This window comes from Pan paniscus, chromosome 12 (genome assembly GCF_029289425.2).
Source record: "Pan paniscus chromosome 12, NHGRI_mPanPan1-v2.0_pri, whole genome shotgun sequence".
Taxonomy (NCBI): Eukaryota; Metazoa; Chordata; class Mammalia; order Primates; family Hominidae; genus Pan; species Pan paniscus.
In genome coordinates this window covers 14,697,609-14,725,542 of record NC_073261.2, presented here as the reverse complement: position 1 = coordinate 14,725,542, position 27,934 = coordinate 14,697,609, and the positions used below count along the sequence as shown (strand labels likewise).

General features: G+C 43.4%; 3 protein-coding genes across 9 annotated transcripts in view; all 3 read left to right on the top strand.

Annotated features, from left to right (window-relative positions):
- Positions 1 to 9,277, top strand: part of ZNG1B (Zn regulated GTPase metalloprotein activator 1B) — a 59,211-nt gene extending 49,934 nt beyond the window's left edge. For all 7 annotated transcript variants that reach the window (XM_055107389.3, XM_055107391.2, XM_055107388.2 and 4 more), the window contains 4 exons: positions 6,877 to 6,945; positions 7,045 to 7,110; positions 8,233 to 8,362; positions 8,746 to 9,277. In XM_055107389.3, the coding sequence (XP_054963364.1) occupies positions 6,877 to 6,945; positions 7,045 to 7,110; positions 8,233 to 8,362; positions 8,746 to 8,852 (372 nt within the window). In that variant the 3' untranslated portion in view covers positions 8,853 to 9,277. The remainder of the gene's footprint in view (positions 1 to 6,876; positions 6,946 to 7,044; positions 7,111 to 8,232; positions 8,363 to 8,745) is intronic.
- Positions 9,278 to 11,067: 1,790 nt separating this feature from the next.
- On the top strand, positions 11,068 to 14,318 carry LOC117979224 (forkhead box protein D4-like 1). Its single transcript, XM_034953531.3, has one exon. The coding sequence runs from the start codon at positions 12,384 to 12,386 to the stop codon at positions 13,530 to 13,532; it is 1,149 nt and encodes a 382-aa protein (XP_034809422.1). The 5' UTR covers positions 11,068 to 12,383; the 3' UTR covers positions 13,533 to 14,318.
- A 135-nt stretch (positions 14,319 to 14,453) lies between these two features.
- On the top strand, positions 14,454 to 25,986 carry LOC134728666 (uncharacterized). The gene is made up of 5 exons (XM_063595064.1): positions 14,454 to 15,600; positions 15,741 to 15,955; positions 16,392 to 16,530; positions 22,360 to 22,511; positions 25,828 to 25,986. Exons 1-5 carry the CDS (start codon positions 15,381 to 15,383, stop codon positions 25,984 to 25,986), a joined length of 885 nt encoding a protein of 294 aa, XP_063451134.1. The 5' UTR covers positions 14,454 to 15,380.
- Positions 25,987 to 27,934: the final 1,948 nt, after the last annotated feature.

The following is a 27,934-nucleotide window of genomic DNA, read 5'->3' as shown; positions in this document are numbered from 1 at the left end:
TACATTTTAAACATTTTTGAAGACTAAATTTATTTTTTTTTAACTGACAGTTATGTTTCATTTGACAACCTTTTGCTGTATATCTTTATGTGGACTTTTAGGTATTGTAGTGATTCCTTTAATGAAGAAATAAAATAATTGTCATTTAAAAATGCATATTATTATTACCTTATGCTATAAAAATAGTTTTAAAATAGAGTATGTTTATTAAGATTTAAAAATAAGTATAGTCATGCACTGCATAACAGCGTTTTAGTCAGACTGCATAAGATTACGATGGAGCTGAAAAATTACTGTCACACAAATACTTACCATTGTGTTATTATTTCCATACACTGTTCAGTACAGTAACATATATGCTGTACAGGTTTGTAGCCTAGGAGCAACAGGCTATACAGCATAGCTTAGGTGTGTAGTAGGTTATACCATCTAGGTTTGTGTAAGTACACTATCATGTTTGTATAACAACAAAATTGCCCAACAGCTCATTTCTCTTTATGTATCCATGACTGTATATTTTTTATTGTAGTAAAAAACACTTAACATGAGACCTACCTTCTTCCACAAATTTTTAAGGGTACAATATAGTAGCAGATCTCTAGAACTTTTCATCTTGCATGACTAAAATTATACCCATTGAACAGCACCTCCCAATTTTCGTCTCCCTCTAACCCCTGGTAACCACCATTTTACTTTCTGATTTGATGAGTTTTACTGTTTTAGACACCTGATATTAGTGGATTCATGCAATATTTGTCCTTCTGTGACTGGCTTATTTCACTTAGTGTAATGTCCTCAAGATTCATCCATGTTGTAGTATATGAAAGGATTTTTTTTAAGGATACATAATATTTGGTTGTATGTATATTACCACATTTATTTTATCCATTCAACTGTCCTGGACATTTAGGTGGTTGTTAGTGTCTTGACTGCTGTGACAAAATAAGTACTTTTAAAAGTCTCACATTTGCAAGTTCAATTTGAACCTTTTTTTAGTCTGCTTGTACTTCTCTTATCAAGCAAGAAAGCACTTTTCTGCTTTTCCTATTACTAGTAACAGTGGAGATTAAATATCTCATGTTTTTGGACGTTCTAGAGCCCAACACATCACCTGTTCCTTTCCATACTACCACAACTGACACTCTCTGGAAAGTGCCACCTCCCTGCAGCAGGCCAACCAGCACAAAAATAGTACATTAAACCAGCAAAGCTAAGAACCCTCAAAGAGTACATTTCACCCTCCTACCACCTCCACTGGAACAGGTGCTGGTATCCACAGCTGAGAGACCCACAGATGGTTCACATCTCTCGACTCTGTGCAGACTACCCCCCAGTACCAGCCTGGAGCCTGGTAGACTTGCTGGGTGGCTAGATCCAGAAGAGAGATAGCAATCACTACAACTCAGCTCTCAGGAAGCCACATCCATAGGAAAAGGGAGAGAGTGCTACATCAAGGGAACACCCAGTAGGACGAAAGAATCTGAACAACAACCTTCAGCCCTAGACCTTCTTTCTGACAGAGCCTACCCAAATGAGAAGGAACCAGAAAACCGACCCTGGTAGTATGACAAAACAAGGTTCTTTAACACCCCCCCAAAAATCACACTAGCTCACCAGCAATGGATCCAAACTAAGAAGAAATCTCTGACTTACTTGAAAAAGAATTCAGTAGGTTGGTTATTAAGCTAAGGCACCAGAGAAAGGTGAAGCCCAATGTAAGGATATAAAAAAAAAAAGATACAAGAAGTAAAGGGAGAAATATTCAATGAACTAGATAGCATAAATAAAAAAAATCAAAACTTTAGGAAATAATGGACATACTTATAGAAATATAAAATGCTCTGGAAAGTCTTAGCAATAGAATTGAACAAGTAGAAGAAGGAAATTCAGAGCCTGAAGACAAGGTCTTCTAATTAACCAAATCCAATAAAGACAGAAAAAAGAATAAGAAAATATGAAGAAAGCCTTCAAGAAATCTGGAATTATGTTAAATGACCAAACCTAAGAATAACCGGCATTCCTGAGGAAGAAGAGAAATCTAAACGTTTGTTAAACATATTTGGGGGAATAATTGAGGAAAACTTCCCCAGCTTTGCTAGAGACCTAGATCCAAATACAAGAAGCACAAAGAACATCTGGGAAATTCATCGCAAAAAGATCATCGTCTAGGCACATTGTCGTCAGGTTATCTAAAGTTAAGATGAAAGAAAGAGCTGTGAAACAAAAGCACCAGGTAACCTATAAAGGAAAACTTACCAGATTAACAGCACATTTCTCAGCAGAAACCCTGCAAGCCAGAAGGGATTGGAACCCTATCTTCAGCCTCCTCAGACAAAACAATTATCAGCTGAGAATTTTGTATTCAGCAAAACTAAGCTTCATATATGAAGGCAAGATACAGCTTTTTCAGACAAACAGAGAATTCACCACTACCAAGCCACCAGTGCAAGAATGCTAAAAGGAACTCTAAATCTTGAAACAAATCCTGGAAACATATCAAAACAGAACCTCTTTAAAGCATAAATATCACAGGACCTATAAAACAAAAATACAATTAGAAAAACAACAAAAACCAAAAAAACAAGGTATACAGGCAACAAATAGCATGATGAATAGAGTGGTACCTCACATCTCAATACTAACATTGAATATAAATGGCCTAAATGCTCCACTTAAAAGATACAGAATTGCAGAATAGGTAAGAATTCACCAACCAACTATCTGTTGCCTTCAAGAGTCTCATCTAACACATAAGGACTCACATAAACTTAAGGTAAAGGGATGGACCAAGACATTTCATGCAAACGGACACCAAATGTGAGCAGGAGTAGCCATTCTTATATTAGACAAAACAAACTTTAAAGAAACAGCAGTTTAAAAAGACAAAGAGGGACATTATATAATGAAAAAAGGCCTTGTCCAACAGGAAAGTATCACAATCCTAAACATATGCACCTAACACTGGAGCTCCCAAATTTATAAAAGAATTACTAATAGACCTAAAAAATTAGACAGACAGCAACACAATAATAGTGAGGGATTTTAATACTCCACTGACAGCACTGGACAGGTCATCAAGACAGAAAGTCAACAAAGAAACAGTGGATTTAAACTGTACCTTGGAACAAATGGAGTTAAAAGATATATACAGAATATTCCATCCAACAACCACAGAATATACGTTCTGTTCAACAGCACATGAACTTTCTGTAAGATAGACCATATGATAGCCAACAAAATGAGCCTCAATAAATTTTAAGAAAATTAAAATTATATCAAGCACTCTCTCAGACCACAGTGGAATAAAACTGGAAATCAACTCCAAAAGGAACCTTCAAAACCATGCAGATACATGGAATAACCTGCTCCTGAATGATCATTGGGTCAAAGTTGAAATCAAGATGGAAATGTAAAAATTCCTCAAACTGAATGACAATAGTGACACAACCTGTCAACCTCTGGGATACAGCAAAGGTGGTGCTAAGAGGAAAGTTCATAGCCCTAAATGCCTACATCAAAAAGTTGGAAAGAGCACAGACAATCTAAGGTCACATCTCAAAGAACTAGAGAAACAAGAACAAACCCAGCAGAAGAAAGAAGATCAGAGCGGAATTAAATGAAATTGAAACAAAACAACAAAAAAATCCGAAAGATAAATGAAACAAAAAGCTGGTTCTTTGAAAAGATAAATAAAATTGATAGACCGTTAGCAAGATTAGCCAAGAAAAGAGAGAAAATCCAAATAAGCTCAATAAGAAATGAAACGGGAGATATTACAACTGACACCACAGAAATACAAAAGATATTCAAGGCTACTATGAACACCTTTACATGCATGAACTAGAAAACCTAAAATAGGTGGATAAATTCCTGGAAAGATAAAACCCTCCTAGCTTAAATCAGGAAGAATTACCCTGAACAGACCAGTAACAAGCAGGGAGATTGAAATGGTAATTAAAAAATTACCAACAAAAAAATGTCCAGGACTAGACGGATTCACAACAGAATTCCACCAGATGTTCAAAGAAGAATTGGTACCAGTCTTAAAGACACTATTCCACAAGAGAGAGAAAGAAGGAATCCTCCCTAAATCATTCTATGAAGCCAGTATCACCCTAATACCAAAACCAGGAAAGGACATAACCAAAGAAGAAAACTACAGACCAATATCCTTGAACATAGATGCTAAAATTCTTAAGAAAATTCTAGCTAACTGATTCCAACAACATATCAAAAAGATAATCCACCATGATCAAGGGGTTTCATACCAGGGATGCAGGGATGGTTTAACATACACATGCGCGTAGCCAAAGCAAGACTAAGCAAAAAGAACAAATCTGAAGGCATCACATTACCTGATTTCAAACTTATACTATAAGGCCGTAGTCACCAAAACAGCATGGTACGGTTATAAAAATAGGCACATGGACCAATGGAACAGAATAGAGAACCCAGAAATAAACCCAAATACTTACAGCCAACTGATCTTCAACAAAGCAAACAAAAACGTAAAGTGGAAAAAGGATACCCTTTTCAACAAATGGTGCTGGGATAATTGGCTAGCCACATGTAGGAGAATGAAACTGGATCTTCATCTCTCACTGTATACAAAAATCAACCCAAGATAAATTAAAGACTTAAATCTAAGACCTGAAACTATAAAAATTCTAAAAGATACCATTGGAAAAATCATTCTAGACATTGGCTTAGGCAAGGATTTCATGAACCCAAAAGCCAATGCAATAAAAACAAAGATAAATAGCTGGGACTTAATTAAACTAAAGAACTTTTGCACAGCAAAAGGAACAGTCAGCAGAGTAAACAGACAACCCACAGAGAAGGAGAAAATCTTTCATAATAGATACATCTGAAAAAGAACAAATATCCAGAATCTACAATGAACTCCAACAAATCAGCAAGAAAAGCAGTCCCATCAAAAAGTGGGCTAAGGACATGAATAGGCAATTCTTAAAAGAAGATATACAAATGGCCAATAAACATATGGAAAAATGCTCAACATCACTAATGATCAGGGAAATGCAAATCAAAACCACAGTGCGATACCACCTTACTTCTGCAAGAATGGCCATAATAAAAAAATCAAAAAAATAGTAGATGTTGGCATGGATGCGGTGAACACGGAACACTTCTACACTGCTGGTGGGAATGTAAACTAGTCCAACCACTATGGAAAACAGTGTGGAGATTCCTTAAAGAACTAAAAGTAGAACTACCATTTGGTCCAGCAATCCCACTACTAGGTATCCACCCAGAGGAAAAGAAGTCATTATACGAAAAAGATACGTGCACACGCATGTTTATAGCAGCACAATTTGCAATTGCAAAAACGTGGAACCAACCCAAATGCCCATCAATCAATGCGTGGATAAAGTAACTGTGATATATATACATACAATGGAATACTCCTCAGCCATAAAAGGGAGTGAATTAATGGCATTCGCGGTGACCTGGATAAGATTGGAGACTATTATTCTAAGTGAAAGAACTCAGGAATGGAAAACCAAACATCGCTATGTTCTCACTCATAAGTGGGAGCTAAGCTATGAGGATGCAAAGGCATAAGAATGACACAATGAACTTTGGGGACTCAGGGAGAAAGGGTGGGAAGGGGATGAGGAATAAAAGACAAAAATTGGGTGCAGTGTATACTGCTCAGGTGATGGGTGTACCGAAATCTCACAAATCACCACTAAGGAAGTTAACCAACACCACCTGTTCCCCAGTAAGCTATGGAAAGAAAGAAATGTCTCATATGTTTCTGCCTAAATTGGTCTTTAATACTTTAGCGATTCTCTTGAGTTTGGATTATAAAATAGTTTTGGTCTTTTTGTATTTTCTGCTGTAAGCCTGTATGATTATGTAATGGTGAGTAAAATTGCTAGGCCAGATATGCAGTTCTAGGAAGTTATGCAAAGATGTGCTTTAGTATATTATTTTCTACCTTTTTAAATTCATTTTGAGCTTGGCTTTTGAGCCTCTATTTTCCAAGGTGGGGTGTATGTTTTTATAATGTTATGCTTAGCCCTTGTGTATTTTCATCTCTGAGTTTGAAATTTGGGGTTATATTGGCAAAGGGAGGTTTGGGTTTTAATTAGGTGACCTGTTAGAGGAAATGTTAAGCTTCTGTTTCTTTAGGGTAGACAGAGATTTATCAAGATAAAGAAGAAAAATAAATCCTAAAGTTAATATTCGATACATGATGATGTCACCCTTACTAAAGCCAAAGAGGGCATTATCCTATCATTCTCATCGCTAAGAACTCTTCTCCTCTTGGCACATGCTTATTCAGTTAAAGATAAGCCAAGCCTTTCTTTTGTATTTTTTTTTTTAAGAGAAGAAATTTACTTTGGTTTTGAGTTTTATTCCTGGCTCTGGGTAGCTTATTTTTTTGACCCTTATTTTCCCCAATTTATAAAATGAAATAGTTATCTTCACTCCCCAGGATTGTTGTGAAGAGTAAGTCAAAAAATAAAATGAGGTGACTCAGGCAAAAGTACCTGGCCCTGTGTAGTGAGTACATTGTATGTGTTACATATATTCTTATTGCTGAGAATCCATGAAAGAATGAATTAAATAATGAGGACCCTTTCGTCAGGGTTTTTGAGTGAGTTTTTTAAAATACAAGGTAGTAGTTTGTGTAAATACTAAATCCATTGGTACCTGTGCAGAATGTAGTAAATGGAGTTGCTAATTCCAAAAAAAACAGCACATATGCTGAGGAAAGTATAATACCTAATATATATGGTTTAAGCAATGTAAAATTCCATGAATATGTTCCTTTTCATCTTAAAATTTGTGATTTAAAAAACATTGATATTACTATAAAGAATTATTATTATTTCCCTTGACTTACAGAGTATTGTTACAATCACATTTGAAGTACCAGGAAATGCAAAGGAAGAACATCTTAATATGTTTATTCAGGTGAATGCAATTTTTAACTGATTAATGATTTATCAATGGTTTTGTTACATAGTTGTTGCTATTAGCGATGGTCTTATTAAAATATGTCACTTGATACAGAATCTCCTGTGGGAAAAGAATGTGAGAAACAAGGACAATCACTGCATGGAGGTCATAAGGCTGAAGGTACAGTTTACTGTTGCAGACTTTCGGACAAAGTCCTTTTCTTGGCTGTTATAAAAACTATATTTGGTTTTAAACAGAAACACTGGTTTTAGTACAAATCATCTTTATCTACTTTCATTTTTCTTTATTATTTTCATGACTGAAAAGGAGCTTTGGAAATCACTGCATAAGGCTTGATTTATTTGCACAACTTTCTTTAGGGTTGCAGCTAGAACAAACCTGTGTGCTTTGAAATGTTGCCTTCTGCTCTCTGTTCCCAAGTACAGAGAAATCATGTTGCACATCTCACTTCTGCTGAACATTATGCTTCCTGATGCATTTAGCAGACACTAAACATTTGTCATACTCTAAACAAAGTTACAAAGGACTAGAAGAATTCTTGTTCTGTATTTAGAAACCCACTCACATTACTTGATATTTGGGTATTTAAGTCATGAAAGGTATTTCTTCTAGGAAGCAGTGGTTCTAAAGTGTATGCTTAACCAGTCAGTTGAGTGTCTACTCTTGTGTGTTCACAAGTGTGCACAAAGTTTTTGGTAAATTAAGAATATTATTTCAAATAAATTAATTTCATCCCCATAGGAGCCAGTTTATCAGATAATTCGTTTCTCATTTCTGCAAATCAATACACAATGAGCTCATATTCAGATAAATATAATAGTTTTTCTTTATTTCATCATTGTTCATTGATTGCAACCCATTTCTAAAACAAATTAATATAACCAAACTCCTTTAACTTCTCAACTTTTCCCACTAAAACTGTGAAACATTATATAAAATCTTTAATCAATAGGATATGATACATATTTCATCATTTTGTTTCAGGTTTTGGTTGTGATAAATAACACTGAAAAACCATCCTAATATATGTATTAACTTTATCATTAGAAAAGGGGATTGTTCAAAAAAAAAATCAATACACAGAAACCTTTTTTGAAAATTAAAAACATTAAGAAACTTCTTGTAATTCACAAATAATTGGAATTAAGTAATTTTCTCAGCTTAAGAGTTTGTATTTTTTAAGTGAATATCAGTAATTAATCCATTAACATTGATGCTCTATTTCTGCTTTTAAGTTTGAACTGAGGCTGATTAATGTTCAGTCAATTCTCCTTTGAGCAGGGATTGGTGTCAATCAAAGACAAATCACAACAAGTGATTGTCCAGGGTGTCCATGAGCTCTATGATCTGGAGGAGACTCCAGTGAGCTGGAAGGATGACACTGAGAGAACAAATCGATTGGTCCTCATTGGTAAGTCTCAAAGGATTCACAGTTTTAAAACAAAGTGAAAAATATATTTGAAAGGGATATCATGTGCCACTTAAACAGATTAACCATTCAGGTCCTCTTTTAAAACTAAGCTTGTGGTCAGTGTTTCATCTTTATCACGTTACAACGTTCGTAAAAGCTTGTTAGGACTTTTGTTCTTCTTCAGTTTTAGAAAAGTGGTTAATCCAAGGACCAATGTGACATTGATGTACTGACCTGGAAAGTTAAAGATGGAATCACTCAATTACTATTCTTTTTGTAAATTTCTAAACACCATAAAGCATTTAATGAACTGGAATTGATAGGTGAACTGTGTCATTTTAATAAGCATAATGTAATCACGTCATATTTTGTTTTGTTTGCAGGCAGAAATTTAGATAAGGATATCCTTAAACAGCTGTTTATAGCTACTGTGACAGAAACAGAAAAGCAGTGGACAACACATTTCAAAGAAGATCAAGTTTGTACGTAACACTAGAGGCATTTCTTATCAAAAGGATTGGATAATAAAAATAAGTTTCTACTGGGTATATTTCAAGCATTTATTTATTACTTTAGTTACAAATTCCAATATACTTTAAAATGGTATTTGTTTTACAGCATACATAAAATGTAGCAAATCAGTACTGTAAAACATTTAACATTCATACAATTATATATAATATCCTTTTTTTTAAAGAATGGTATTTCACAAAATTATCTTTTGAAATTGGCTTTGGAGTTTACATATACTGAACATGAAAGTTTATAATAATGATGGTACGACTTTCAACATTGTCATTTTTTCTTAGAACTTCAGCTGATTGCAGAGGTATAATGATTACATTGTTATTAAATTTTTTTAACACAAGTAAGTGTCACCATTTTATGACATGAAATAAAAGGTTATGACTGTTATTGATGTTGATGTTGATGACCTGATCACCTGGCTGAAGGAGTGTTTGTCAGGTTTCTCCATTGTAAAGTTACTCTTTCCCCCCATTTCATACTGTGCTCTTTGGAAGGAAATCACTATGCACAGCCCACACTAAAGGAATGGGGAGTTGTAGTGTACTTTCTTGGGAGTGGTCTACATAATTAATTGAAATTCTTCTGCAAGGGACAGTTGTCCCTTTTGCTTTATTAGTTCAATCATTTATGTTTATCAGTGTGGACACATGAATATTTTATACTTTGGGTTACAATTTAATACTGCTTTATTTTGTTGCTCAAATTATCCCAGCTTTGACCATTGGGAACTCTTTCAGTTATCTCCTGTTCCCCCCTTTGATATACCTCCATCGATGTGGGTTTTGTGTTTTGTTTTTGAGCGCCTCCTTATTTTTCTCCTGTATTTTTAAATAACCCCAATCCCTATTGAAGCTGGCGCTAGGAAAACTAACAATACTCCCTTTCCCAGGTCATCCGATTCCTATGCTGATGGAGGAAATGTGCCTCACATGCCGGGGGCGCTGGGGAGTAGGCGTCTGGGATTTTGTGGTTGAATAAGACACCTGGCCTGGCCCTCCTGGAGCTTAGTTTAGTAGGTCACACAAGCAGTCATTGGTAAATTTGGGATTCCAACAAATCTGTTAGGCTCAAACCTGTCTGTTATTTGTCCTCCAAGCTTCATATAAACTGAGGAGCCTTAAAGGGTAAAAACTTGAGGAGCAGCAAAGTTTCAAAAAAAGATCAGCAAGAAAGCTCTTTTCCAGATTTTATCCTGAAGGCACTAGCTACTTTAAGCGATTTTTTATTATATTTTGCCCTTGCAGTTGGCGTTTGATTTCTCACTGAACATTCATTGTCATAATTATAGACACTATGTGACTATCAGGGGCATAATATTCTTTCATGCTGCATTTTTATTAGATGGCACCTCAAAGTTTTCCCAAGTAGGTGGGTTTTAAATTATGAATATATACCGTGGCATAGTATCTTACTTAGTATTTTAATAAGATCCTTATTTATATAACAGATTTTTTTTTTATTCCTCTGTAGTGCTACTTTAGTCTCTGAGCTAATTTTCATGAAGCCAATCTAAAAATCGTGTTACTTCTAAGGATGTGGAGCGAGTGAGATGAACAGTTGTGCTGTCATATTGCCCCTCCCCAGTGCAGATAGTGAATGACGACCCACTGATTTAAAGGCAACACTGCAGCCCCTTCTTGCCTCATTGAAGTCCCAAGTTTTATTACAGTAAAAGCACTTAATGTTGACATTTCTGAAAGAATGAAGAGGCCAGGCACGGCGGCTCACGCCGGTAATCCCAGCACTTTGGGAGGCTGAGGCAAGCAGATCATGAGGTCAGGACATCGAGACCATCCTGGCTAACACGGTGAAACCCCGTCTCTACTAAAAATACAAAAAATTAGCCAGGCGTGGTGGCGAGCGCCTGTAGTCCCATCTACTTGGGAGGCTGAGGCAGGAGAATGGCGTGAACCCAGGAGGCGGAGCTTGCAGTGAGCTGAGATCGCCCCACTGCACTCCAGCCTGGGCAACAGAGCGAGACTCCGTCCCAGATAAATAACCAACCAAATTAGCTGGGCGTGGTGGCCGGCGCCTGTAGTCCCAACTACTCAGGAGGCTGAGGCAGGAGAATGGCGTGAACCCGGGAGGCGGAGCTTGCAGTGGTCCTAGATTGTGTCACTGCACTCCAGCCTGGGCGACAGAGCGACTCCGTCTCAAAAAAAAAAAAAAAAAAAAGGAAAAAAAGAATGAAGAGCCAGAGCCAGGCATAGTGGCACGCCTGTAATCCCATCTACTCAGGAGGCTGAGGCGGGAGGATCACTTGAGCCCAGGAATTCAAAGCCAGCCTGCGCAACATAGACACTGTCTCTAAAAATGAATTGGTTATAAAGGATGAAGAAAGGAAGGAGGAAAGCGAGAGAGAGAAGCCCTTATAGAGTGGGTGCATTTCTTGTATGTGGGGCCACTTTGTAAGAACAGGATTTTTCAAACTGGGCCCATACTGGTATGTGTGAAATCAATTTAGTTGGTTATGGCCATTTTTTTTTTAAAAGGAAATATCAGTGATCACTATAGTGTAAGTATATTGTTTCGTGAAAGCCATCTTAGTTACGTATTATGTCTGTATGTGTAAGATTGTGATATAAAATGTATTTCTGTGGTTAAATATTCAAAGAAATTGGAGAACCATTGCTACAAGGGGACAGAGGACTCCGTGTGAGCTCTCCTGCCTTCCCTGAATAAACTTACACAATTTAGTGCTGGGACATTTGAACCTTTTCTGAAAATTTGAATCAGGGAGAGCATCTTGGGGAGGTGGGAAGGAAGGTAGAAGGAGCAAAGCAACACCCCCCTGAAGCCTGGGAATATTGTCAGAACCTTAAATATAATTCCGGTCACCATTCTGGGTAAGGACAGACTCTACCAATGAAAATGGGTGATTACCAGCTGTGAAACACAAAAACATACTTTTACGGTTACACATTCCTTTACAAACAACCATGTACATTTCAGCCTCCTGCCCCACCATTTCTTTTCTCCAGGAGGGAAGGCTGCATGTCGAGGTGGTCATAGAATGTTGAGTATCATACTTTCCTACCTCGCTTTTATTTGCGCGGGTTTAAATGCGCCTTAACAGAACCCGTGCAAAGGCTTGCCAACTGTCTGGCTGCACCGGATGAGTAGAGCATCTTCCTTGGTGGCAGGTGGGTGCGAGGAGGAGGGGGCTGGGCTTTTCTCCGGACGGGTGTTTGCCCAGAAGACCATCATCCCTGGACTACGTTAGGAGGAAGTGGCACCGCTCCGAGGTACGGGAAGAAGGGTTATAAAGGGGGGAGTCCACCACACATGGTCTTGAAGAAGCTTTTATAAAAGGCAAAGGCATCTTTGCCGGACGTTGTTGCAAAAGAGTAGAAACAAGCAGACGAAAACATCCCAAAGGGTAACCACTAGCGTTCCTGCTTCTTGCAACATTCATCCCAGGCTTCCAGCTCAGCCCGCCCCAGGCCAGGTGATCGGCCGCCATATCCCCTGCGACTGAAGCACCTGCTCCTCCATGAACTTGCCAAGAGCTGAGCGCCTTCGCTCCACACCGCAGCGCAGCCTCCGGGACTCCGATGGGGAAGACGGTAAAATCGATGTCCTGGGAGAGGAGGAAGATGAAGACGAGGAGGAGGAGGCGAGCCAGCAGTTCCTAGAGCAGTCGCTCCAGCCGGGGCTGCAGGTGGCCCGGTGGGGCGGGGTTGCGCTTCCCCGAGAGCACATCGAGGGTGGCGGCGGCCCGAGCGACCCCTCAGAGTTTGGCACCAAGTTCAGGGCACCGCCAAGGTCTGCGGCGGCCTCTGAAGATGCCCGGCAGCCGGCAAAGCCCCCCTACTCGTACATCGCGCTCATCACCATGGCCATCCTGCAAAGCCCGCACAAGCGCCTCACGCTCAGCGGCATCTGCGCCTTCATGAGTGGCCGCTTCCCCTACTACCGCCGCAAGTTCCCCGCCTGGCAGAACAGCATCCGCCACAACCTCTCGCTGAACGACTGCTTCGTCAAGATCCCCCGCGAGCCGGGCCACCCAGGCAAGGGCAACTACTGGAGCCTGGACCCCGCCTCCCAGGACATGTTCGACAATGGCAGCTTTCTCCGGCGTAGGAAGCGTTTCAAGCGCCACCAACTGACCCCGGGAGCCCACCTGCCCCACCCCTTCCCTCTACCTGCTGCACACGCCGCCCTGCACAACCCCCGCCCAGGCCCTCTGCTTGGGGCCCCTGCCCCGCGGCAGCCAGTCCCGGGGGTCTACCCCAACACCGCCCCCGGGAGACGCCCTTACGCTCTGCTGCACCCGCATCCTCTTCGCTACCTACTGCTCTCGGCCCCCGCCTATGCCGGGGCACCGAAGAAAGCAGAAGGCGCGGACCTGGCGACCCCCGGCACCCTTCCCGTGCTGCAGCCCTCACTTGGTCCTCAGCCTTGGGAGGAGGGCAAGGGTCTGGCGTCGCCACCGGGAGGCGGATGCATCTCTTTCAGCATTGAGAGTATTATGCAAGGGGTCAGGGGAGCGGGTACAGGGGCTGCGCAGAGTTTGTCCCCGACCGCGTGGAGCTACTGCCACCTGCTCCAGCGACCATCAAGCCTGTTGCATCCCCAAACCGCTGCCCCTTTGCTGCAAGTGTCCGCCGCCGCCGCTGCTCGGACAATTTTGCAGCAATAGCAGCAGCATCAGGAGGAGGACTGCGCCAACGGCTGCGCTCCCACCAAGGGCGCGGTGCTGGGCGGGCACCTGTCGGCCGCGTCGGCGCTGCTGAGGTATCAGGCAGTGGCAGAGGGCTCTAGGCTGACATCGCTGGCTGCCCCTTTGGGCGGAGAGGGGACCTCACCAGTTTTTTTAGTATCGCCCACGCCCAGTTCCCTGGCCAACTCCGCAGGGCCCTCCTAGAGCCAGGTGGGAGTGGGGAGCGACCCGCAGCTGCTCACTCCGCCTTGCGCGGCCCATACTGGGCGTGTGCATCTGAATCCCGCTGGAGAGCAAACACGAACTTCTGTTCGCTGCAAAATGGTTAGAAAGAAACAGCTGGATTACGTTCCTCTAAAAACCACCTGAACGTAACCTTCGCAGGGCGTCATCTTTTCTTGCCTTCGGTTGTGGCTTCTATGGCTTTCCCGATTTGCACATTTCCTGGGGTACTATGAACGTGAGTGGGGTATTTTGTTCTGGCATTAAAAGAAAAACAAGCAAGCAAACAAAAACACAGCCTCCGATGCCAAACATGTTCCCCCTTCTTCACTTCCTTGGAACTGGAAGTATTATTCCTAAGTCTAGTGCAAAATGCTTCTACTCTCTGTGTCTTCCTGATAGGGATGTTTAATGTAAGTAGGATATTAATTTCAGAACATTGATTTCTTATCTGTGTGTCTGACGTGCCATCTTTAATGTTAAAATTAAGGTGTTAAAATTAAGCCTAGTTATATAGACGAAATAAAATGCTAAGTCACTACACTACATCGTTTATTTTCTATTACGTCTCATTCTTCCCTTTCTAAATGGAACTTTTTAAAACCTACATTATTTTCCCTCAAACAGTTTGTTTTCACAATTCATATTTATTATAGATAGCAGAAGTAATGCATTTTAATATGGCCTTTAAAAATTCCAAATATTTGAGGTTGAAAATGTCCTGGCTTTTAAAATAGGAAATTTACTATTTATGAGACTTCTAAAAGAAAAGAATAGGAGGGCATGTAAATATATTCTCCATTTATTTTTCATCACCCCCCAACAAGCTGGAAAACCACTTGAGATCAATTTGGAATGTAGTGGCCAACATGTACTCAGGGAAAATAAAAGGCTATAAATATATATATATATATATATATATATATATATATATACATTTTTTAAGCACTAGAATTTTCAAAACTTATTTCTTAAAAAAAAAAAAAACTCTGAAAAGACTTTGCAACTAGAAAGGTTTAAGTGTTACTCGGCGTCAGGGGACGGAGTGGGGGGAAACCAGACAAGAACGCCCATCATGAATTGCTCCCCACAAAGAAAACAAATTTCTAGGAACTTGGCCGTTTTCCCCTGTCCTGAGTGGGGTTCCCGATTCCGTGCCGCTTTGAGGGAAGCTGCTCTGTGAATGTGAGAAAGTTTTTCCCCCAGCCCCCATCTACTCCCCACCCCCAGCTATGAATTTCTTATTTCAGGAGGGAGGACAAACATGGAGACACACATTTTTACAGTAGTCTAACTGGCCGATTTTTCTCCGGCTTCTCTTCTCCATCCCGTCTCTTGGAATTTCTTGGCATGCCCTACCTGAGATCCCCTACGGGAGATTTCCTCTTGGCTCCTGCGGTTCTGAGGACGTTCTGAAAAGTTCCCAAGCCCCACCTTTGGTAGCTGCCCAGACCCCAGCTTCCAATTCTTCCCTCTTCTTTGCACAGGTAGCCGTCAGCCCCACAGCACCACCAGCGCCCAAAATAGACCACTTTTAGCAAATCCGGCAGGGCTGGGGCAGTCTAAGAGTTTGGAAACAAACTGAGAATAGAGGGGTCCTATTTCATGCCAGGTTCTCCCTGGTTTACGTTCCAACTCCCCTCTGTCCGTTGTGCGAAAACGTCTCCAGGCCGACCTTCCTTCATTTATTGTCAACAAACGTCCTGGGAGAGCGGCTACAGCCGGCCGCTGAACCCAGAAGGGACTTTCTCTAGGCTTTCTTGGCACCCTCCCAATTATCTTCCTTCTCTTGCCGGAGGGCAGACCAACACAGCTACGAACATGGGTGACTGAGGGTCCCACCCCTTCCCGGAACCGCCTCCAAGCTCCTAATTTTTGCCTAATGTTAAACCATATCCAAAGATGAATATTTAAACCATCAATTCAGTGGCGGAGTAAATTAAACGTTATTCTCCGATCAAACAGGAGCTTCGGGTCCACCTGTTTGGAAGCACCCAGGCGGCTTGGAGAGGTCCGGCCTTCGGGTGCGACCCGCAGGGGTTGCCTTGCCCGGCTCGCGGAACGGACGTTTACCTGTCGCAGCTACGAACCCACCAACGACACCAAGCACTTGCCGGGCAGACCAGGCGTCGTGGAGGCGCCCCAGCCCCCCCACCCCCCCACAACGACGCGTCCCAGGGGTGCGTAGTGCTTGGCGCGGTGACCAGACCTGGCCGCCTTCCTGACTGCACAGAGCGAGAGGCCACACTCTGGATCCCAGGCCGGGGCCCTGCGGTTCTGGGAGGGAGGTCCCGGACGCCTCCCAGATCTCGGGCTTCCGTAACCCTGAGGCTGGGTTTTAAAATCACGGCTCTTCCAAGTTACACGAAGAGTCCATGGTCAAGGGTCAAGGGTGGTCTTCGACCCTCGGGATCGTCTTCTTGAGAAATGGCTGAGAGCTAAGCCTAGAGCTGCCCAGGGAAGGAAGCCAAAGAGCTGGAGCCGAGCGCGAAGGGCTGGGAGGCGCGGGGAGGCCCCTTACCCCCGGCCCCCCCCCCACACTGTCCTGCCCGCTAATAACGCTGATAATAGTAACAGTATCGGCCAACTGTTTCCCCCCTGCTCCTGGTCTGCCAGGCACCGGATCCTCCTTCAGCACTCGCAGCACTCACTGAAGAAGACACTATGGAATTCTCCGTTTTCCAGACTAGAAATAAGGAACTCGGGGAAATGAAGAAACTCGCCCGACGACCCTCAGGCAGTAGCACCTGGCCAGGTTTGCTTTCTGAACCACTAACTCCACTCGCGCGCGCCACCTTTCCTGCCTGGGCCTGTGGCGGGTCGCAGGGGTGGAAGCCCGACCCGGGCCAGGGCCCGGATTTCTTCCTCCTGGCCTCTGTGCCACCGCCCCCGGTGCCAGGAAGCGCTTTTCTCTCCCCGAGACCCAGACGCGCCGAAAGCCTCGCGCAGTCAGTTCCCCGCCCACGCCCTGGGCTGTGCGTGTTCTTGTCGCGCGGTCGGTTCCCCGCCCCACGCCCTGGGCTGTGCGTTTTCTTGTCGCGCGGTCCGTTCCCCGCCCCACGCCCTGGGCTGTGCGTGTTCTTGTCGCGCGGTCGGTTCCCCGCCCACGCCCTGGGCTGTGCGTTTTCTTGTCGCGCGGTCGGTTCCCCGCCCCACGCCCTGGGCTGTGCGTGTTCTTGTCGCGCGGTCGGTTCCCCGCCCCACGCCCTGGGCTGTGCGTGTTCTTGTCGCGCGGTCGGTTCCCCGCCCCACGCCCTGGGCTGTGCGTGTTCTTGTCGCGCGGTCGGTTCCCCGCCCCACGCCCTGGGCTGTGCGTGTTCTTGTCGCGCGGTCCGTTCCCCGCCCCACGCCCTGGGCTGTGCGTGTTCTTGTCGCGCGGTCGGTTCCCCGCCCCACGCCCTGGGCTGTGCGTTTTCTTGTCGCGCAGTCGGTTCCCCGCCCACGCCCTGGGCTGTGCGTTTTCTTGTCGCGCGGTCGGTTCCCCGCCCCACGCCCTGGGCTGTGCGTTTTCTTGTCGCGCGGTCGGTTCCCCGCCCCACGCCCTGGGCTGTGCGTGTTCTTGTCGCGCGGTCGGTTCCCCGCCCCACGCCCTGGGCTGTGCGTTTTCTTGTCGCGCAGTCGGTTCCCCGCCCACGCCCTGGGCTGTGCGTTTTCTTGTCGCGCGGTCGGTTCCCCGCCCCACGCCCTGGGCTGTGCGTTTTCTTGTCGCGCGGTCGGTTCCCCGCCCCACGCCCTGGGCTGTGCGTGTTCTTGTCGCGCGGTCGGTTCCCCGCCCACGCCCTGGGCTGTGCGTGTTCTTGTCGCGCGGTCGGTTCCCCGCCCCACGCCCTGGGCTGTGCGTGTTCTTGTCGCGCGGTCGGTTCCCCGCCCCACGCCCTGGGCTGTGCGTGTTCTTGTCGCGCGGTCGGTTCCCCGCCCCACGCCCTGGGCTGTGCGTGTTCTTGTCGCGCGGTCCGTTCCCCGCCCCACGCCCTGGGCTGTGCGTGTTCTTGTCGCGCGGTCGGTTCCCCGCCCCACGCCCTGGGCTGTGCGTGTTCTTGTCGCGCGGTCGGTTCCCCGCCCCACGCCCTGGGCTGTGCGTGTTCTTGTCGCGCGGTCGGTTCCCCGCCCCACGCCCTGTGCTGTGCGTGTTCTTGTCGCGCGGTCGGTTCCCCGCCCCACGCCCTGGGCTGTGCGTGTTCTTGTCGCGCGGTCGGTTCCCCGCCCCACGCCCTGGGCTGTGCGTTTCTTACCAGCCTCTGCCGCGTGCGGGCAACGGCGCCGCCAGACTCCCCCAGACCGCGCTCCGGCTCACGCCCGACCAGAGCACCTGCTTCACAGGGGGTGCGTTCTGCGCGTCCTTCCTCCTCGCTGTGATTTTCGTTCTTTTTCCTCTCGTGGTCCCCAAGAACCCAGGCACCCCTCGACGTCGGTGCCGGCGGTACCGGGAATCCCTCCCCTGGACTCCCTGCGGGCCCGAAGCCACCTTCTAATCCCAGCCGCCTTCCCCGGGCGGCGGAGGTGGGCAGCTCCGGGCTCCGCGCCGCCCCGCGAAGCCGGAATCTCTCTTCGGAGTCTGGCTGCAGCTCTCCACTTCCTCGCCCCGCACTGGATCCTGGTAGCGTGAACCTTGCCCGGGACGCTGGGCTGCGCTGGCCTGGGGGGAAGGTCCAAGAGACGCGGGGGCCGGGACGCGGGGCTGTCGCAACGACTGGCCCTCTGCGAACCCTCGGGCCGGCAGGTTCGGGACTATCGGGGTGGGAGTGGAGGCGGTGGCCGCTGGAGAGTAGAGAGAACGTCCGGGAACCGGTGGACTAGGGGTCCCCGGCGGCCGGCCGAGGGTTGCAAGCAGAGGGGACTGTCGGTTGCCAGCAAGTCCGGAGCAGGTGCCTTCTGGCAGGGCAGTCACATCCTACAGTGCCGATTCTGTGTACATTGAGTATCCAAAATGCATAAAATCTGTTTATACATTGGAAGGTAGCTTATGATTCCAAAATCTCATCTCCAGGCTGCCTAGATCACACGGCCCCGTTTCATTCATTTTTACTTAATAACGGTCGTTAGACAATTGAGAGAAACAGCAGAAACCACGAGAAAAATAATGGAATCCAACGGCGGTAAGGACTGACAAGGCTGGCGGGGAGATTTAGCAAATGGTGGCTTCTGAGAGTTTGCACCAGTGCTTCACCACGTTTTATTGGAAGTGTGGAGAGTCATGATTCTCATTCCTCCCCAGCCTTCCGGAAAAACGCTCAGAAATTTCTTTCCACATTGACACCTGATTACAGTCTAAATAGTAACCTTATTCTGATTGTTAATGTAACCTTCTCGTAATCTCTACAAAAATACTTTAGTTTTTCTAGCTGTGTTTTCATGTAATCACTGAAATTATTTTTAATTGGTTTGAAGCATTCATTGATTCCATATACACCACCTGCAAAAAAGTTACATAGGTGATCGCTAACAATACTAGAATTCGCCCCATCCAAAGGAAACATTAGAGTAGAAAAAGAAAAAGGATTTGAGAATCCAGTATGAAATTCAGTCAATCATTACTTCCCTGTTACTCAACTACCTTAACATTGTCAGGTTTACCTGAACATAAACTTCATTTTCTTAATTGTTCTTAGAACAAAGGGATATGTTTATTGAAATCAGTAATTAAGAATATTTTGGGACAGTTATGATTTACTTAGCCAGTGAAGCAGTTTCTATTCCCAAATCCAGGCAAAGAGAACAATAAGATTAAACGTAGCCTAAGAGATTTCCATTTTGTCAAATAATGTGATTTTGCTATGTATAGAGGAGATGTCTATATGTAAGGGCATATTTATGACCAGTAGTTCCTAAAATTAAGGGGACTATTATTGTGTTACTCAAGGTATCAGTTGTATAGGATACATTATGTCATATTTCAAACAATGTTTATAAAGAGATTAGTATAATTAACCTGTATGTACTTCTCCTCTGGGCCAACGTTGTGTCTTCTTTGTCTGCTGACTGTCCCCTCCCCACTGAATTATTTTGAATCAAATCCCAGATAGTCTATCATTGTATTGTATTTCTGAATATTTCTCTAAAAGATAATAATTCCATCAATGAGACTGGGTGCAGTGGCTCCTCCCTGTAATCCCAGCTCTTTGGGAGGCAGAGGTTGGAGGATCACTTTAGGTCAGGAGTTCAAGACCACCCTGAGCAACATAGCAAGACCCCATTTATAAAAAAGAAGATTCCCATCAATGTAACCACAATACCATTATCACACCTAAATAATCCATTAATAGCATCGGTTTATCCAGGCAATATTTAAATATCTTCAATTGTCTAAAAACTTTTTGTTTAGTTGGTCGGTTTGAATTAGAATGCTAATAAGGGTTACGTATTGTGTTTGGTTGATATGGGCTATTATATCTCTTTTAGATTTCCTCAATCCTCTTTTTTTGTTTCCCTTGCATTTTTTATGGGAGAAACTGAACTGTTTGTTCTGAAGAAGTTGACATTCTGGACTTTGTAGCTGCAGGTAATAGTTTTTTGGCAAGATATTCCCAGGGATAAGGTCGTTTATTCAGACTTTTGAATATTGGCAAATAATAATGTTGTTTGTAGAGGGAGAAGGATTAGTCAAGATATTTTGAAGAATCAACTATTGAAAAAACAAATTTTTATCAGAGTAAGCATGGATCTGGTAAAGATTATGTGAAATTTTCCTAAATGGAAATACAATCTAAAATTGTAATGTCTTACAATTAAAAAATAGATTATTTTCCATATATTTATAGAAATATAAATGATCAATCAACTATTTCATTGACAATTTTAAATCTAGTTTTATCTTGAGGACAATAAAGTTTTTTATATCTTTAGCATTTTAGTTGAAGATCCAAAGACATTTTATGTTTAAACTTTAGGTTTTATATTGTTTTGTGTTTTAAAACATAAAATCTAAAATGTGGTAATATCCATGAGGTGCAGATAGAGTCATAGCACAAATTCTGTGTTCATGAAAATTCATTTTAGGATAACTTAATTAAAAGGACTCAGGATTTGAATGATATTAGATTAGACAGAAAAAAGTTCACTTGAGTGTAAGACATAAGTAATAAAAACCAAAGGTAGCTAACTTTTTTAGGCTTCTTCTTTCTTTAACGAGTATGCATATGAAATAAAATTTCCATGTCCATGTCCAATTTTCCATGGTACATAGGGCTTCTATAATTTCATCTATTTCATCCTGCAGTTATTTTCACGGGTTTCTGTGTCCATCACTATCTGGAATCTCTGAGATGGTGAAAACGAAATCTTATTCTTTATATTTCAAACAATTCCTAGCACATTATCAAAAATACCTGATAAAATTTATTGTGTCTGTAATACTGGTAAGCATGTAAAAGGGTGGTAAATATATAGGCTTTAAGTTTAGATAGATCTAAATATTATTAAAATTACCAAATTATTGTTTTTAAAAAGTATTAGTTTCCTAGGACAAATAGAGATTTTTAGATAAGGCTGGATTTGTAATACTTTAAGCAACAGGTCACAGTGCTTAAGTATTTAATGCCGATTTGGCAAGCAGCTGATGTTTTACATAATGCTGTCGGGTATTTTATATTTGCGTGTATTTTCTGATGCACTGGATCTAGCACTTCATGTCACGTCATATATCTGTTTATAATGTATACAAATGTATTTTCATATATATTTGATGTTTGATGGCTTTGAAACTTTAATCTTGAAATAGATTTTAAATTTTTATTAAAACTATTTAAATAATTACCATAAGGAAAGAGCTCTTATTAGTTGAAAGAAAATGTAGATTCATGTTTCCTTGGAGACTAGTCTAGTTTCCAAGGATAGACGGCAGTGGGGAGTTGGGTATCTAGATGGAATTTCTGTTGGTTTGGATTCCAGCTCTGCTGCTTACTAGCTTTGTGACCTCAGGCAAACAACTTAACCTCTCCAAGCCTCAATTTCCCCATCTATATAATGGTGATATTTATAAGTTTCACCTTATAGGGCCATGGTGGGGATCCCATGAAATAGTGTATGTGAAGTGCTTAGCACAGTGCCTGGCACATACTCAATGCTCTATGCATGTCAGCTAGTACTTAATGATGCTAATAAACATGTTATGTCCCGAAGCACGGGCGGGATCTTGCCTGACGTCCTTCTCTCTGCGTCCTGGTCAGTCTTCACATGGTGGACATCCTTTATTTCTGGTCACACACGGGTAGTACACAGAGCATGCTGTTTCTTTCCTGCCAGAAGGTTCCTGCTGCAGCTCTCCTGCTAGTTTAGCTTAGCCTTCTGGTTTGAGGGATGAGTCACATGTACCATCACTTCCCAGGACCAACAGGACCTTTGAGGAAAGCTATCCCTGCTTACACAGAGAATTGCCCTTGCCTAACACTGAAGCCTGGCAGAGTAACATGAAATAACCACAGCAATTCTAAAATTAGAATTAGCATGCCTAGAATAACAGGTATAACCTTCTCTTGTACTTTATCACTTGCTTCATTTCTGCTCAGCCTAATTTTCACTTGATGTGTAGATTTATTTTTTGTTCACCCATCCAGAAAATGTTGACTGAGGAATTACTCTGTGTTAGGTGCTGTTGTAGGAGCAAGGGATACAATGATGATCAAGGCAGATGCAGCCGTTACCTTCAGGTCGTGGAGTCCGGATACAGACTGGAGGCAGGCAGCTGTAAGATGTGCGACAAATGCTGCGCTGGATCAGCCCATGGTATTAGGAGAGCAGGTAAGGAAGGGTGGGGACGGGAGCGGACAACCTGGAGGAAGAGGCACCTAAGCAGAGTCCGGAAGGCTGAGGAGGAGTCAGCAGGTGAAAGAGAGGGGAATCATGGCATGCCATCTCAACTGTAGGGCACGGCTAGCTGGCTGACTTAGCTGCTGTAACACCGGATTTTTGCAAGACTCCCTGAGTATTTCTCGTGGACTTGTGAACAAATCTGAGCAAGAAAACCACGTAATTTCTTTTATGCCCTGCCCAAGAAAGCCACCTGGAGGGGCAAGGGGACCTTAGCAGAAAGAAGCTGGAGGTGGGGGGAGAACAGGGTGATATTACTCTCCATATGGTGGGGGGTGGACACCTCCCTGTCATATGGCTTGTAATATCCAGCGGGGGAGAGGGGGTTGACTTTCCCCTACGTTGTTGGTAATATCACTCCCCTCTCTCCCGCTAAATATTAAGTACAATATCACAGGTGGGGTGTACACCCCCGGTGATGTTTGAAGTAATATCAACTTCTCCCCCTCTGGATGTTAGAAACAATATCACAGGGGGGTGTACAACCCCCTGCGATCCTGGGAGTAACATCATCCTCTTTCCCCCGGATATTAGGAACAATATCACAGAAGGTGTTTACAACTTTTGCAATGTTGGGAGTAATATCATCCTCTCTCACCCTAGATATTCAGAACAACATCACATGGGAATTGTACCCTTCTGTTTATTGAGAGTAATATCATCCTCTTCCTTTCTGTATATTAGTAACAATATCACAGAGGGCTGTCTACACCCCCAGGAATGCTTTGAGTAATATTATCCTCTCTCTGCCTGGATATTTGGAACAATGTGACAGGAGTTGTGTACACCCACTGTGATATTCGGTTTAATATCAACTTCTATCCCCTGGATATTGGGAGTAATATCTATCTTTAGCCCCTGGATACTAGGGACAATATCACAGGAGGGCTGTATACACACGGCGCTATTGGGAGTAATATCATTTTCTCCACCCCTTCATATTAGGTACAATATAACAGTGGGGATGTGTACCCCCTGGGATATTGGGAGTAATATTAATCTCTTCCCTTGTGGATATTTAGAACAATATCACAGGGGCAGTGTACACCCTCTGAGATATTGCGAGTAATATCGTTCTCACCCCGCCGCCCCCACCCCAGATATTAGGAACAATATAACAGGCAGATTATACACCTGCCGCAACATTGAAAGTAATATCATCCTTTTCCCCCTGGATATTAGGAACAATATCTTATGGGGGGTTTACAGCCCATTCCATTTTGGGAGTAATATCAACTTCTTCATTGCTGGAAATAAGAAACAATATAGCAGTTCTGGTGTACACACCCTGTGATATGGGCAGTAATATCATAGACTCTCCCCCGGCGTATTAGGAACAATATCAAAAAGGGGTGTATACCCACAGCGATTTTGGGATTAATATCATACTCTCCCCCCTGGATATTAGGAACCATATCAAAGAAGGAGTGTCTACCCCTTGCGATAGTGACAGTAATATCATCCTCTCCCTCCCTGGATATTAAGAACAATACCACAGCATTGGTGTACACCCACTACGATCATGGGATTAATGTCATCCTCTAACCCCTGGATATTAAAAACAATATCACAGAGGAGGTGTACACCCCTCGCGATATGGCCAGTAATATCATCGTCTCCTCCACTGCGTATTAGGAACAATATCAAAGGGGTGTGTACACCTTCTGCGCTATTGGGAGTAATGTCATTCTCTTTTCCCCTGAATATGAGGAATAATATCACTGATGGGGTGTACAACTCCTATGATATAGGCAGTAATATCATCCTCTCCCAACCTGGATATTAGGAACAAAATAACAGGACATGTACACCCCCTGCGATACTGGGAATAATATCATCCTCTCTCCCACTTAATATTAGAAACCGTATCCCAGGAAGAGTGTAAACCCTCTGAGATATTGAGAGTAATATAATCCACTCCCTACCTAAATATTAAAAACAATGTCACGGGAGGGGTGTACACCCCTACAATATTGGGAGTAATATCATCCTCTCCCTCCCTAGATATTAGAAACAATATAAAAGGGGTCGCATACACCCCCTGTGATATTGGGAGTAATATCATTCTAATCCCCCCTGGATATTAGGAAGAATATTATACAGGGGATGTACACCCCTTGACATATTGTGAGTCATATCATTTCTCTTCCCTTGGACATTAGGGACAACATCACGGGGGGGGGGTGTCCCCCGTTATATTGAAATTATTATCATCCTCTCCCAAACTGAATATTAAAAACAACATCACGGGGGTGTTGTGACCCCAGCAATATGGACAGTACTATCATTGTCTCCCTCCCTAAATATTAAGAACAGTATCACAAGAGGAGTGTACACCCCCTGCGATATGGCCAGTAACATCATCGTCTCTACCTTTGGATACTAGGAACAACATCACAGAGGGTGTGTACACCCCCTGCGATATTGGGCATAATGTTAGCCTCTCTTCCCCTGGATATAAGGAAAAATATCCCTGGTCGGGGGAGGTGGAGTACATTAAGAACAATATCTGAAGGAGGTGGGTGTACACCCCCTGAGATATTGGGTGTAGTATCATCCTCTCTTTCCTAGGATATTAAGAACAATATCACAGGAGGGGTGTACAGCCCCTGCGATATTGGGAATAATATCACCCTATCCCCCTCTCGATATAAGGAACAATATCCCAGGGTGGGTGTACATCCCCTGCCATATTGGGCATAATGTCATCGTCTCCCAACGTGGATATTGGGAATAATGTCCCAGGGGGGTGTACACCTTCTTCGATATTGGGAGTAGTATCGTCCTCTCCCCTCGGGATTGTAGGCAAAATATGGAAGGGGTTTTACAACTCATGCGATATGGGCAGTAATATCATCCTCTCTCCACCTAGATATTAGGAACTATATCACAGGCGGCTGTACACTTGTTACGATATTGGGAGTAATATCATCCTCTCCCATCATGGATATTAAGAACAATATTCCAAAGGAGGTGTACACCCCCTGCGATACTGAGAGTAATATTTGGCTCTCCCCTTCGGGATATTAGGAACAATATCGCAGGAGGTGTGTACAACCCCTGTGATATTGGGAGTAATATCGTCTTCTCCCCCTGAATATAAGGAACAATGTCACAGGAGGATGTACACCCCCTGGGATATTGGGAGTAATATCATTTTCTCCCCCTCGAGATATTCGGAACAATATCACAGTGGGTGTGTACAGCCGCTGCGACATTGCCACTAGTATCATCCTCTCCCTCCCAGGATATAAGGAACAACGTCACAAGGGGGCGCACACCCCCTGCGATATTGGGGGTAATATCTTCCCCTCCCCCGCTGGCTATTAGGAACAATGTCACAGAAGGGGTGTCCACTCCCTGCTATATTGGGAGTGAGATCATCCTCTCTGTCCCTGAATATTAGGAACAATATCCCTAGGGAGTGTACACCTCCTGCAATATTGAGACTAACATCATCCTCTCGCCCCCTGCGATATTGATTAGGATCAATATCACAGGGGTGGTGTACATCCCCTGCGAAACTGGAAGAAATATCATCCTCTCCACCTTTGGATGATAGGGACAATATCACGGGGGAAGTCTACGCCCCCTGCGATATTGGGAGTCATATCATCCTCTCCCACCCAGGATATTAGGAAAAAAGATGACCGAAGGGATGTATACCCACTGCGATATTTTTCATAATGTCATCCTCTACTCCCTGGCAATTAGGAATAACATCATAGAGGGGTGTACACTTTCTGTGATATTGGGAGTAACATCCTCTACCCCTCGGATATCGGGAACAATTATATTAAGTATTAATATTCATAAATATAATAACAATTAATAGAAATCATCGATATAAATAATTACTATAAAGATAGTAAAAGTTACTACGGATTAAAAATATTAATGGTTACTATTAATAATTAATAGCAACCTCACTATTAATAATAACATAATGATATCGGTAATTAATGTTACTTAATTAAATCAATAAGTGATGTTGGTAATAAAACAATAATTAATATTAAGATTAATAACTAATATTGAAAAATGACAATACTAATAATTAATTTTAATCATGCATAATCATATTTAAAATAATCATTGATGATTAATAACGTTATACTATTAATTAATATTACCATTGATAATTATTAAGACTGATGTTTAATAATTAGTAATATTATTAAGACTGATGCTTAATAATTAATCATATTATTTCTTCTAATACCGTAGGGGGTGTACACCTACCTGTGATATTGTTCCTAATATCCAGGGATGGAGAGCATGATATTAGTTTTAATATCTCAGTAGGTGTACACTCACCCTGTGACACTGATCCTAATATCCAGGGGATAGAGTATGACATGACTCCCAACATAGCAATGAATGTACAGCCACCCGGTGATATTGCTCCTAATATTCACGGAAGAAGCGTAGGATATTACTCCCAATATCGCAGGGAGTGTACACCTCTTCTGTGACATTGTTCCTGGTATCCCGCGGGGGAGAGGATGATAATAATTAAAGTATTGCAGGCTGTGTTCACTCACCCTGTGATATTGTTATAAATATCCTGAAAGGGAGAGGACGATATTACTTCCTATAACAGATAGATATTACTCCCCATAATAGAACAGGAGGTGTACACCCACCGTGTGATACTGTTCCTAATATTCAGAGGCAGAGAGGTCGATATTACTCTCAATATCGCAGGAAGTGTACACCCCCGTGTGAGATGGTCCTTAATAATATTCCAAGGCAGAGGGGGTGATATTACTACATTTATCGCAGAAAGTGCACACCCCCCCAGGGATGTTGTTCCCATGATCCTGGAGAGAAGAGGATGATATTAGTTTAAATATGACAGAAGGTGTACATGCCCCCACTGATATTGTTTCTAATTTCAGTGTGGGAGAGGAGAATATGACACCCAATATCGCAGGGAGTAGAAACACACCTGTGATACGGTTCTTAATATTCAGGGTGGAAGAGGATGATATTACTCCCAATACAGACGGGTGTACAACCTCTGCACACCGAGGGTGTACACCCATCTGTCAAACAGCACATAATTTCCAGAGGGGAAGATATTACCCCCAATATAGTAAACAGGCTGTGAGTCCACCGTGGATCGTAATAACTCGGGGGGGAGAGGAGGTGGCTCTTACTCCCCATATCGCAGGGGGTGCCTACCCCCACTGCGATGGGGGTCCTAAGAGCCATGGGGGGAAGAGGGGCTGGCTCTCAGTCCCGGCCTCGCGGGGGGTGCCTCCCATTCCTGCGATGGGGGTCCTAAGAGCCAGTGGGGGAAGAGGGGCTGGCTCTGAGACCCCGCCCCGCTGGGGGTGCCTCCACCCTCT